This window comes from Diadema antillarum, unplaced genomic scaffold, assembly GCF_040938485.1.
Source record: "Diadema antillarum isolate AM-2024a unplaced genomic scaffold, OU_Dant_1.0 seq00000373_RagTag, whole genome shotgun sequence".
Classification (NCBI taxonomy): domain Eukaryota; kingdom Metazoa; phylum Echinodermata; class Echinoidea; order Diadematoida; family Diadematidae; genus Diadema; species Diadema antillarum.
In genome coordinates this window covers 452,433-466,967 of record NW_027271373.1, presented here as the reverse complement: position 1 = coordinate 466,967, position 14,535 = coordinate 452,433, and the positions used below count along the sequence as shown (strand labels likewise).

At 38.7% G+C, this 14,535-nt stretch overlaps 1 protein-coding gene across 1 annotated transcript; it reads left to right on the top strand.

Moving 5' to 3' along the window:
* The first annotated feature begins 7,397 nt into the window (after positions 1-7,397).
* On the top strand, positions 7,398-14,535 carry LOC139731446 (protein rolling stone-like). The gene is made up of 3 exons (XM_071642330.1): positions 7,398-7,875; positions 9,786-10,029; positions 11,724-14,535. The coding sequence occupies exons 1-3, from the start codon at positions 7,756-7,758 to the stop codon at positions 12,242-12,244; spliced, it is 885 nt and encodes a 294-aa protein (XP_071498431.1). The 5' UTR covers positions 7,398-7,755; the 3' UTR covers positions 12,245-14,535.

Here is a 14,535-nt window from a genome sequence, read left to right as displayed (position 1 = left end):
TACAATGGCAATCCCTGTAAGAAAGTACAGCACAGGCACATTCAGCGATGATGTTCTGCATCAAGAACCCCACAACATCCACTCCGCAGGAAGTTGTGGCTCCATTGCTGCATTCTTCAAAAAGGGCCAATGACCAAAAATGTCAGGCATCATTTGCAAGAACACAAAGTAGGCCTACTCCCAAAAAAGGTGGCGGCTACTTTAGGCCACTGTCTCTTGTATCTCTTTGAAACACTTCAGGAGAGAGATACTCAATATTCAGCTCTGTTATTAAAGATACTGTCTCTCTTTTTGTTTTTGCATTTGTTTGTTGTTTTTTGCTTCATAAAGCTCTTTGGATACCTTCTTTAACCAATAAGAAAAGGCTCCATGGCAGAATATTACAAGATTACACAGTATAATGAAGAAGAAGAAGAAGAAGAAGAAGAAGAAGAAGAAGAAGAAGAAGAAGGGTAATAGGAAACGAGATCTGCTGTCAATGATGCAGAGCCAATACCAATCAGTTCCATGGCAGATCTTAGTCGGCACTGCAAAGGTTTGGATGTCTCTCTCTGTTGACAAAGGATATTCTAAAGCAGGCTCCAAGTAAGTCCATGGGGTGGTTTACCGTTTGTCTGGCATAGAGGGTTGGGTTGGGTATATGAGGATGTGATGCTTCGTTATAACAATTCGGTCTGAGTTATCTGTTTTTTATGTTTGTTTTGACTATCCGGCATGGATCTCCAACGAAAAGGAATTATAATGTGTTAGACCCAGCCGCCACCGTGTTTTTTTTTTCAATAGATTTTGATATTACAGTGTAGTTGAGAAAAAAGTAACCGCTCATTGTCCTAGATGGAAGTCAAAATTGAACTGTGTGTGGAATACTCTGCATACAATTTTGGACACACACACACACACACACACACACACACACACACACAAAATTCTTTTTTTTTAATACAATTATTATTTCATAAGCAGCTGGCCATTACAAACCAATGAGACCAGACATCAATATTCTTACATTTTGATGCATATCTTTCAATATCGTCCAGAGGTCAGAGGATCATCGCTAATGTTCATGTGAAATGAGTTCACGTCTTTTGAATTGCTCACTTTTATTGCTATAGAAATACACAAAATGTGCATCATGTCAATCATTAAATATTGTATCAGTTTCATTTTCAGTCTTGGATTATCTTTTCTATGTACAAATAAAATTGTGGCAAAGTAAACAACTTTCACATCAAAATATAAACGAGAATACTAAAAAAGAAATAAATGTAATAACGTGCACGGATATACCAGGCCTACATCATCTTAAGGTATACAGGTGATGGAAATCACCTTATTGATAAACAATTTACTTGACTGGGTTAGCGACCACTGAACAATATTGTTTCTTAAAACTCTCTCTTCTTTTCAACAAGTGGAATAAAACACATGCACATACCGGGGCATCAGTTTGGAGGAGGGGTGGGGTGGTGGCAGGGATAGTTGACCCCCACCTCATTAAATTATGAAATGTGGACTTTGTTTTGCTGTTGTTAGTTTTGGTTTTTTTTTTTTTTTTTTGCTTTTTAGACAGAAAACTGCCCAAGTTTTTCACTTTAAGTGTGCATCGGATTGTTGAAATTTAATTCTGAAATACAAAATCTCCCTTCTGTGAGAGGTGATATCTCCTTTCAATAGACTCCTTCCCCCTGCTTGGTTCCTTCCACAGATATAACATACTTTGGGGAATGATAATTTCCCTAATTGTATGAAAAATGTTTTTAAGAGATATTTTTATTTGAATTCCAAAGATGAAAAGGATTTCCTATATATGCACGAGTGTTCATTTTGGAGGGCAAGAGGCATTTGCCCCGCCTCCCGAGAAAATATGGGAGGGGGAATGGTGGGGACATAAAACTTTGCTTCCAAGTATTTCCTGAGATGGAGATTTTTTTTCTTCACTTTTTTGACAGAAAATGAATTGTCACTGAACATTTCAGCTATAGTATACACCAGATTAAAAGGCAGAATCTTCTTTGCATACCCCCTCCCCCACACTATCTTTCGTTATGTCCCCTTCCATATACGCTTAGTGCTTTTGTCCCATTTTTGTTCGATATCATCAAAAAGTATGTACTCGACCTTTAATTTCAGTTCCGACATATTAAAGAAAATCCCTCCTGTTGGAGGGGGTAATGTATCTTTCAATTAACAATCCCTCCTCGGTTTCTTCCCTTAGATTTGGTACACTCCTTTTACTGATAATTTCCCAAATATTCCATCATAAATGTGTAAACAAGATTTTTTTTGAACATTTCTATTCTTACTGCAAAGGCTCCCTCGCATGGGAATGGTTGGGGGACAGCCCCTTTCACACCCTCCTCTCGCTGTATCAACCTCTCCTCCATGCATTGATTATGGCTACACATTTGGGTATGGACTTTTTTTTTTTTCAAAATGGTAGTTCAACCAAGAGTGGCACGAGATCATTGAATTGCAAACAAAAGAATGCAAAAGCTCCATAATGTGGGGGGAAAGGGGAATACCTCCACCCACATCCTTCTGTCAATTGGTCTCCCTCCATAGATGGCTGACTTACTACACCTTTCTGATACAAATTTCGAGATATTCCTTCAAAAGTGCATGTGTGCCGGATCGTTGAATCTCATTTCTCAAAAGACAAGAGCTCTCTCGAATGGGAGTGGAATACCCTACTCTCGCCAACGCTGCCCTTGCTGGGTTTCCCTCCATATAGACTTGGTACACTTTGGCGATCCATAATTTTCCAAATATTCCCCAAAACGTATGCATCAGATTGTAAAAAAAAAATCAAAAACTTCGTCTTTGGGAGGGGGGTAGGTGAGATGCGCCCACACCCCATCAACTTCCGTATAAGTGATGACGCACACATTAAACAAGAGCTACACTGAATCACTGATTTCACGTCTAAACCTGCAAAAATCCAACCCCCACCCACACCCTCCCCCTCCGCTTCATTCCTTTACACCATGAACTTATGCTTTTACATATTTTCCAAGTCCCCCCCCCCCCCAACGTGAAAACAGATCGATACACCTTGCTCTGTGCACATACCCGACTTAGATAATTACCTGAAAAGTTCTGCGGTATGAGTAGCCACTTTTTTGGTAACAGAAATGCATGGTTTGTAAGCCCTACATTATAAACAATTATTAACTGTTAACTATCCAGTCGCAATATCAATATTAACATCCTCACATTTCATTAGAGGTATTTGACCTTGTGTGATTTTCATAGGTGAAAGGTAATGGCTCGTTAATAAGCAGAGCCTACGAGTGCTCTCCTGAACATCATCATGTTTACCATTGATGATGCCAAACTATTCTGATACTTTGAGGTCATTGACCTCTCGAGATCATCAGAGGTCAAGGGCAGAAACTCGTCTGTGTGCCTTGGAATATGAAGACAATGTCATTGTACACAGATATGCTTGTTTTGTACATCTTTACCATGTTTGACCTTTCACCAATGATGTCATAGTTCAATATTCTGATATTCTGAGGTCATTGACCTCTCAAGGTCATCAGAGGTCAAAGGTAGAAACCTGTCTGCTCTTTAGAATATGAAGACAATTTCATTGTAAGACAGATATGCTTGTTTTGTACATCTTAACAATGGTTACCATTAACCAATGACATCACAGATCAATATAATATTTTGAGGTCATTGACCTCCAAAGGTCATCAGAGGTCAAAGGTTAAAACCTGTCAATGCTCTGTGGAATCATAAAATGGTTTCCCTGAAGTATAGATGCATGTTTAGTGAATCATAACCACATAAATCATTCACAAATGTCTAAAATCATCGATATTTTGATATTTAAAGTTCATTGACCTCTGACGGTCATCAGAGGTCAAAGGTAAAAACCTGTCAGTGCTCTGTTGAATCTGGAAATGATTTCTCTGTGGTATAAATGCATGTTTAGTGCAACATAACCACATATATCATTCACAAATGTTTAAGAACATCGATTTTCTGATATCTAAAGTACATTGACCTCTGGAGGTCATCAGAGGTCAAATCAGACTTACTTCCCGATCTTAAAATAAATCTTATGGTATGTACTAACACTGGTAAAAGTTTCATGCTTAGTCAAATTTTGCACAATTCACGTGATTTTGAGGGCTTAACTGCTCTACTAATCAGTATTATCATTCTGGCGCCGTTTCTTCGTGTGAAGTGTCATGGAACTTGACACCGCCCCTCAATGAAAAAAATATTTCACCTCTCTTCTCTCATGACTTAGTTTGTGTTCAGTTTCATTCCTTTTTTTCTGTTGTTGTTGTTTTTTTTTTTTTTTGCTTTGCTTTGCTTTGCTTTGCTTTGTTTTGTTTTGTTTTGTTTTAGCTAAGTGACAGAGACAATGACTGGATGAGGATGTAATACAAAGATGACAGTTTATCGTAATGAAAACTATCAGTGGCGAATTATAACTACAACGCTTGACTGACTGAATGAAAAAAAATACATAAACTGAGGCACTAACAAGACTCGAGAGACAAAATGAGAGTGCAGGTTCTGTTTATCGATGGAAATATGGAAAATGTATATACTATATATACACACATTCTATTTTCTCTTTCTCTCTTCCTTTTTTCTTTAAAATAACAACAACAAAATTATGATATAGGCCTACACTGAATGAGTGAATTCTATATAGGGTAAAATGAATTAATCACAATGAAGGAGAGTTAAAAGCTGAATGTATCAATCATTATGATTATATTGGTAGATTATTTACACAAAACACATCAAAGAATGTAAACAGACTAATCCAAATCGATGACTGAGAACAGAAAATTGCCATCAAACTTTGGAAAGCAATAGATCTCAACAAACGATCCTGATATTAATGATAGTCTATATTTTTTATTATCGTCAATACATTGAATTGCTTTCGTGATACTGCACCCGTATCAGGGCAATTACCCTCAATGAAACATTACCCACGGTTGTTGTTATTGTTACGACATCGTAGAGTCATAGAGAGATTGTCAAAATTGCTATAAGAAGCTTTTATATCCCTATACCTATACAATATAACGATTAACTATTGATAGCAGCAGAATGTTTTTTTTTTTCAGGGTAAGGCTGCATGCAGAGAGGAGAGTCAAGGTCAAAATCTCCCTTCCCTATCTTCTTAGATGGGGAAAAACTCTAAGGACTGATCCTGATTTAAATTGCTTGGTGTTATGATGTCTTCTCGATTTTTTTTTTGTTTCATTGTTTATTCTTTCACGAGATTAAAAAAGTGTGTGTGTGGTGGGGGGGGGGGGGGGGGGGGGGGGGAGGGAGGGCGGTGCATGCAGCCGACGTGACTGTATATTATCATGTACAGAAAATAAGAAGAAACAAGAACTGCTAGATGTACAACAGGATGTTGACTGTATTATCATGTAAATAACATTAGAAAAGAAGAAGAAGAAGAAGAAGAAGAAGAAGAAGAAGAAGAAGAAAAAGAGGAGGAAGAAGAAGCTGAGAAGAACATAGAAGAAGGAGGAAGAGGAGGAGAGGATGAATTAAGAAAAAGAAACCATGACTAGATCTCTCGGTGGAAGGGTTGCCCAGAGGCACCCTTAGACTCTGCTTGGTTATATACTTCTTACTAGTACTTACAGGGCTCACACCTGTAAAAAAGATGGAATGTCTCAGACCCCTTCACAAATTCGTACCAAAGATACCAAAATAAATGAAGAAAAAAATAATTAAAAATCATTAATGTAGTTTGGCATAAAACTGAATAGCTGCAGATATTGAGTATATACGAATTCCTCTACAAACTGCATTTTGATTTGAAGATGAAAGCTTTTCTCATGGAATTTGAAGGGACTATTTTCATTGAGTGCGTGTACGGAAAATACAATGTAGGTGACTTTTTGAGTGAAAAGAACCCGTTATAGTCTGGCTTTGCGGACCCTTGGACAGAGTTTGAGCCTAAGAACCTGCCTTGGAAATTTGATGGATGACAGGGTATAGCTCACTTATCCACGTTAGTGAAGATGAAACACCTCATTTCTCCCAGCTATTTTACAGATTTTTTTTTTTTTTGAAATTTGAATTTTAACACACGTCTCTATAGGGATTTATTTACCCGTATGAGCCCTATAGAAAATGCACGCAATGCGCACAAGACAATGGGAAGTATATCATCAAACGAGCTCTGCTGTTTATGTTGATCTACTAGTATTCTGCCAAACCCATCCCTGCCTTCTCCCTATACCCCCTAACTTCTCCCCCTCTACCCCCCCCCCCCAACTCTGCTTAACTACAATTTATTTTCTTATCATTTGCTTGTGGTACTAGATCTTTGTGGAAACTGTAGACGTCAGTATCACACAACTTTGAATGATTGTGTCATTTATTATATTTCCTTGTTTGAGCTAGCATTGAAACAGCCATGTGTACATCAAGTTAATCTGTTTGATAAATAAATGTGTTCAACAGTACTTTGTAGGCAATAAGGTGATGATGACGCCCCCTTAATCAAGGATAACTACCTGCATCTATGTATCCATCCTATGAAAAACTAATCAAAACTGCAAGATTTATTTGGGAAAAAAAAACTCCAAAGGACATCATTTTCAAAAGTGCCTCTTCGAGAACCATTATAACCCTTGAATGTGCAATTTCCCATATGATGTAGGGGCAAATATCATCAAAAACACGTTTATGATGTTAAAGAGTCAAATAAGAAATATGACCTCGACTATAGGGCTCACACCTGTACATAAAATGGAATGTCCCAGATCCCTTCACAAATTCGTACCAATGATACCAAAATAAATGAAGGAAAAAAATTCATTAATGCAGTTTGGCATAAAACTGAATAGCTGCAGATATTGTGTATGAATTCCTCTACAAACTGCATTTTGATTTGAAGATGAAAGTTCTTCTCATGGAATTTGAAGGGACTATTTTCATTGGGTGCGTGTTGAATAGGTGATTTTTTTTTTTTTTTTTTTTTTTTTTTTCAGTGCGGACCCTTGGACAGAGTTTGAGCCGAAGAACTTGCCTTGGAAATTTGATGGATAACAGGATGTAGCTCACTTATCCAGCTTTATATTAGACAAGATGAAGCACCTCATTTAACTCTCCCAGCTATTTCACATTTTTTTTTTTTTTTTAAATTTGAATTTTAACACACGTCTCTATGTGGAGAATTATTATTTACCCGTGTCAGCCCTACAATAATAGACTACAATTGTCATGTACTCATGCTGTATACGATTGCGCAATTTAGGCAACCCAATCCATGTAGGGCATGACGTAATCATGCGCCGTTAGTCAGGTGATCAGCATGCCTCATGACTGACTTGACGGTGTTCTGCGTGTTTCGAGTAGACACTCTTGCTAGCTAGCTACCGTTGTTGGCTAGCTATCAGATCAAAACGTATTCACGTAGTGAGCGGGGTTCAGCGGCAGCGGCGGTCCGGTTCCGGCGGGTGACCGCTCGTGACAGCACATGTACTGGGCGGAAAAGCGGCCTGAACGATCAACACTGCGCTCCGAAAAAAAAAGAGAAAAGCTTCTAATCGGTCAATCAATGAACGCAATGATCTTGATGTGCTGACTGACCATTTATAGCCTCGCTGAGTGATACAAAACTGTCATCTATTTCAGCGGAAGACACTTCAAGGCACCGATACGGCTGAACGTTTCAGAAGAATGGATCATCTTTTAATGATCTTGTATTAAAGCTAAAGCGGCTTTGGTGCATGTCATTCACGTAGTAATTTAACCATGAGCGGCGAAACTCCGGCTGCGAGTACCGCTGGCACTGGTGGACTGAGGACATGGAAGGAGCGACTTCAAGACCTCAAGCTTAAAGATGAAAATCTTAGTGATGTGTGTCGTCAGCAAGTACGTTCCCGTGTTTGTATCGCTAGTGACTTAATTCTCAAAATAGTTATAACAAAGAAAAAAAAATCAATGCCATTGTAACTTTGGTGACAGTTACTTTAGATAATAATGATAGTTTCAATCAATGTAGAGCTAGAAGTAGAAGAACCCGTCCATAAATAAGGTATTGCCTGAGCTGAATATTAATTACAATTGTAGCTAGTAGGAGAAGAAGATATGCCCATGGATATTGTTGATCGAACACGTAGATATGTAGCCACGTAGGGTCAGGATAAATGAACAAAACAAAGCTAAATCTTATAAACAAAGGGAATGTATTGGCAAATGATAAATTTATTGCCCATGTTGCCACACGCAAATTATAACTAATTATAATAATATTCAAGGTCCCTCAGGCTCAGGACATGACTGAAATTCAATCATTAACTATATACCAGGTAACATGTTAGACAGTTGACCGGTCAATAGAAGTTGTGTAGAACACTCTATGCGATGCCGGTGACTATTGGTGGGAGGGCGTTCCTGTTTTTGCTACCCTGCTTCCCTGGGGTATACCAAAGCTTGGGCAAAGCGAAATCTGCCATTTTATTGATTCATTTAATTTTTCAGGGCTGGAGCCCGCATTATACAAAAAGCAAAAACAAAGCAAAACAAAACAAAAAAGAGATAGTGAAAGTCAATTTTAGTGCTTTATGGACGAAAATGCTGTTGTGCGTATTGAACTCGGTGGTGTACATGCAGCAGTAGCCTATCACATAGCCTAATATCGATGCTAGCCTGACCAGACGCTGTTTATATAGTACGCTACCTACAGCGGCGACTGGGCTGTGTATAGTTATATCGATGCTTACACACACACCACACCAGTGTCACTGATGGCAGTATCGCCCTGTGCTGTGGCACTGCATCTAGATGTAGTCCACTGACCAAGGCACTTGGGTAAAGCAGCCCTGGGTAAAGTATGTAAGTGAATACCATCAAAAAGTAGTCATCATGGGACAAGTTCATACATAAAAATTATCTCATTCTGAAGTAATGCGGAAACCATCTAGATCTATACAAAAGAATATGAAAGGTGCATGTTTGTAATGTGATTTATCATTGTAATTGCAGGATAAAATTAATCTGTCATACCGTACATGCCTAAATTGGCATTGTGATTATCGCCAAGTGCTAAAATTTGGCCGCTACGATATCAGTTCAAATGTAAATGTACTAGCACGAGGTAGCGCTACACAGCGCAGTATCCTGGAGCGTGACAACACCTTGGGGTTATAAGATACTGTACGGTGCATCAAAGTATAGATTTGTGTGATAATTTTGCGAGTATTTGAATTCATGGAGAATATACAGCCATGCATTGATTAAACCATTGAGGACGAGTCCAGAGTACCGGGGTATACTAGGGCAGGGGTGTATGGGAAATGCATTTTATCAAAATCAGTCCATCCTCGATCAACGGGTTAAGAAAAGAGTATGTATTTTCCTTCATGCAAGCAGCAAGCCAAGTATTTGTGAAATTTCCACGATGGAGATGGTTGCAATACTTTTACAACTTAGGGTGATATTGGCACAGTTATTGGAAATTATGAGTTTCAGTCTTCGTCATCTTCTTGTGCCACAATGAGCCTGGTTGATTCCATATTGCTGACTCTTGCTGGTCACGTGGTGCGAACCATGAGGAGTCAGCACCATTTGATTCTTGTGTGGGTACGTGTAGGTGGGAGAGACCACTTCACTGGGTTTAAGCACTCTGATTTTTGCTCTGAGTGAGTGGAATGGGACATTTTTGTTTTTTTTGTACATGTGTGAGTTTTGGATAACTCACTCTGTGTAGATGAATTGAATGTAGTGTGGAATTGCATTCTAACTTTCCCTTCTGCCACATTCTTTTTCCCTCTTTCCCCCAGAATTTTATCCCAAACTTCATCTTCTGCTTCTACCGCACTGTGGTGGCCGGCTACTTCTTCAGCTTTCTCATCTATTTCCTGGTGTATGCGGGCGGAGGAGGATATGGAGCCAAAGTACTCATATACCTGACCGACTGGACGTTCATCGAGGTCACCCTGTATTTTTGCGTTTCATTCATCAATGTCTTCATCGACTACATCACGGACCGCCGCAGAGGTGCCGATTCGCAAGTTAACCAGTCTGGTAAGTTTCTGGGGACAGAACGGTTATTTTATGTGAGAAGTGTGGGGTTTGGACCTGAGAGCTTGTCTAGAATTGAGTTACGTAGGAGAAAAATCCACTTTCATATTGTCCTTGAAAGGTGAAATAGAATCTTACAAAACAGAACAGGGAAGGTCTCATTTTCTAGCCAGAGTGAGATATTCACTATTGAAATAGATTTAAATGCAAATTAGACCACCTGAGCTTTCAAGTAGGCCTACATCTCTCTTGCTGCATTGTAAAATAGGAAACAAATTTTTGTCTTTGTCAGTGATTCAGAAACTAAATTACCTCACCTTTATTGAATCATAACTGCTGAATAAGTATAATTACACTTTAAATCAATTCAATTTAAAGAACAAGTTCACTTTTATATCTAGGCCCTACATATAGATTGAGTGAAAGCTGCAGCAATATTCATAGAACACATCAGGGAAAGTTTGAGGAAAATCGAGCGGTTCGTTCAAAAGTTACAATTTGTTAAAGCTTCAGCACAGACACTGCTGGATGAGAAGACTACTACAGTTTATGACATCACATGCAAAATATAGAATAAAAATATAATTAGGGAATTTCACAGAACTGACTTGTGGCTGACCTATGTTAAGATTAATTTTATTCCTCCCCCCCCCCACCTTCTGAAAGAGGCAAGTCAAGTGCTTATTATGCTAGAAATGAGAAATTAATGTTAAATTTTCCTTATATTTTCTTTATATCTTTCTACTCATATGACATTACATGCTGTGATAGTAGTCTTGTCATCCACAGATTTCGGCGCTGAACTTCAAATATTCATAACTACAATGTATTTAACAGATTGTGAGATTTGTTGGATGTGGTCTATTAACCCGTTGAGGACGAGTCCCGAGTATACTCGGGCAGGTGTCTATGGGAAATGCATGTTGTAGCAAAATCAAACCGTCCTCAACGGGTTAATACTGCTGCATTCTCTTAATTCATACGTACATTGTATGAAGATGAACTTGTCCTTTAATTTGCTAGAATACTTGAGGCCTTGACATCACCATGTCATTTATAAAACTGTGTTGAGTTCACCTGTTTTGGAAATAATGAATTCTATAGTTCCATAACCTTGGATGTGGGTGTTTGCTGTTTTTTTTTTTTCTTGCTTTTGTATGTGTGTGTACGTGCATGTGCTGGACTTGTGAAAGACTGGCACTCACCCATTTGGCTGTTTTTCAGCAAGTTCACATGATGCACAAAATCATTGATAACAACCAACATAAGGTAATAAATATGTATACAAGATCACAATGAAACTGAAAAATGAGACAAAAATTACTGTAGGAGCATATGTTTGATTTTAGTATACTGTAAAAGTGGAAATTTTCGTGATCTTGGAATTTTCACACATTTTGCTGAACCAGAAGCTAGCGCAAAAATAAAAGCACATGAATATCTTTGCATGCCATGTATCTGTGGACAATGTCTTGAATCTTTGGAATTAAAAACAAGTGAAACTCACTGTACCTAGCCCAGCGTGAAAAATTACTCACATGAAAATAACCACTTTTACAGTATTCGTTGTAGTAAAATTTAAACAAAAAAATTGGATGTGGTTTTTCACTTTCACTGATGTGAAGTTGCCTTTAAATGCAACCAGTTTCTTGACATATGCCTCTTTGCATGTTTGTGAAAAAAAAAATGCATTATAGGTGGGAAATTCCGCTACCAGCTTGAGTGGCTCCTCTTCAACATCTCCATCAATGTCTGCATCATTGTCACCCTGGTCTACTGGCCCATCCTCCGGCCCCAGATACCCAAGAACCAGGAGATTCCGCTTCACATCGACATCAGTATCCACCTGCTGCCGTGCATCCTCTGCCTGGTCGACCTCTTCTTGACCAAGGTCCACCTCCGCTTCGTCCACGTCCTCTACCCGGCCCTCTACCTCTTCGCTTACCTGCTCTTCGCCGTCATCTACTGGGCAGCGGGCGGGACCGACCCCAGCGGCAACCGCTACATCTACCCAATCATCGACTTTGGCGGCAATCCCGGCATCGCCGTGGCGACGGTGTTCGGGGTGGCCGCTGCGACGTTCCTGGCGCAGGGGTTTCTGAAGCTGCTCTACATCCTGAGGAGGAGGTGTCTGGACACGAATGTAAGCGAGAGAGTGGAGGAGCAGGAACCTCTTGTCCCGGACCAAAGACCGCATCCCTCTGAAGAATATGCTTGAGTCAGTGCCTAGTTCAAAATTTTCTGATAGTGTAAAGGTGGCATTCCCTCGATTACCAAAGCAAGATATTTATAATGAATGTTCTGTACAGTGGACTCCCGTCATAACGAAGTCCTTGGGACTGACAGTTTTCTGTCATTATACTGAAAATTCGTTGTAACCGAACAAATAAACAATAAAAACACATAAAGTTGGTAACGTTACGGCCCAAATATTTACTTGGTTATAACCGCAATTTCGTTATAACCATGTTTGTTACAACGGGAGTGCACTGTATATTTAAGCTTTATATGACATGTCCAAAATGTAACCTGTGCCAATATTTCCTCTGTGTGCTAATTGGAAATATGATGATGATAATAGCAATGATTTATGACCATTTTCATTGTGATTTACAGGCTTATTTCATTCTGATGTGAAATTATGTAGTATTTTGAATCATGAAGTTTGATATGTATATTCATATAACAATTATATATCTCTAAATCTTTGTATATTGGTATATGAATTCAGTGGAAGTGCAAAATGCAGGTGGCTCCATGTACAGTTGCTCTGACAAAAGCCATATTTCACAGGTGAGACACAAACTGGAATGTTTACCATATGGTTTGTATTACATGATCAAAATATTATACTGTATGTGCCATACCACCTTTGCTATATAACCTGTTGTATGGCACAATCCATTATTGCATATATGTATGCAGTCTCCTAGCTTGAAACCACTTTCCGGAGTACTTGCATTTTCATAGGGCAGGTTACTGGTGTGGTACAATTGTAAGAATATGCCTCCTATGTCAATGTGCCATTGGGCAAATGTCAGGACTCTCAGTTTCGAAATATGTTCTCCTGTAGCTGTGTTGAGCAAAGTCACACTTAACACTGAAGAGCACTCTTGATGAGACATTAATTTTCTTAATTACTTTAGTAACATTAAATATAGCGGGACTTTAGAATAGAGTTAGATTTTTGAAGACAAAATTTGGCTTACATTACATGATGTACAGTGTAATGACCATGCTCCTATTGTATTTTAGTCAGGAAATGTACCCACACTGCTACAAACATTCTTAGCTAGTGTGACTTAAAACATTTATGCAGAGTTCCATGCAGCGAATCCACCAAACATGTCAGACATACATGGAGTCAACCTAAGTATGCTGTAATTGGCTTATACAGTCGAAGCAATCAATTGATGCTACGGACAACTGTTGTTTTCTTTTATCTTGTTGACAACTTGCTGCATAAAAGAGCCTCAAGTGATTTATGCCTTGAACAAAATAAATCTGTATACTCGGGCTGTCCGTAGGGAAACTGAATACAAAGTATTTTTGTATAGGGAATCAAGGTCTTATTTATAGTAAAGTTACAGTTCTACTTGCGTACACTGTACATGCCGTGTGAAGTACATTTTGTGATAAGTGGCTTCTTACATTATTAATATGTTGTCATGCTTGTTTTGCCTCAAACCAAAGATGTGAGTATGCCGGTAGTAGTCTTTCATACCAGACTTTAGAATGAAAATAGAAACATCATATCATGAATGCTATCATATTTTCTAAGCAGTAGATACTGTAAAACAAGGAATGTTTGCCTGCGTTTCAGTTTTACAAATTTTGCAAGAGCCAAGATTTGTGCAATCAAAATGCACACGAAAGTTCTTGTCTTACTATATTCACTGAATGCCAGTGGCAGTTTGCAAATATTTCATGACGCAAAAAAAGCCATCAGCTCCAATTTGCGAAAATTCCATGCCGCGAATTGTATCATGTTCTACAGTATTTCCTAGAAGTGTGTTGCAGAGAAGAAATAGTAGAACAATCAAAATTGAATTTGAATTCATATGAACTCCCTCATTCACTGAAAGCTGAAAATGTTGTATTTGATACATGTATTTTCTATCTTTTGTACAGACATTGTATGAACTTTGAATGAAATTGTACTGCTCCAAGTAGTAACATCTTTGATTGTACCGAGTGTTTAGTAGGCCTGCTCCTGCCAAGAAAATGGGGGATTTCCCAGTCATAATGCAGGGGTCACTTCACCTAAAATGATATGTCAAAGCAAACATTTTCCTATGTTCTCCCATTTTAGATGATTTGCATGATATAAAAATGGTGAATGATGCCAAATGACGAAGCTTGCAAGTCCTTAACCTGTTGAGGACGAGTCCCGAGTATACTCGGGCAAGTGTCTATGGGAAATACGTGTTGTAGCAAAATCTATCTGTTCTCAACGGGTTAACGGCTACATAAGACAGCACAAACCCATGCTCAGCACACACATTGCAA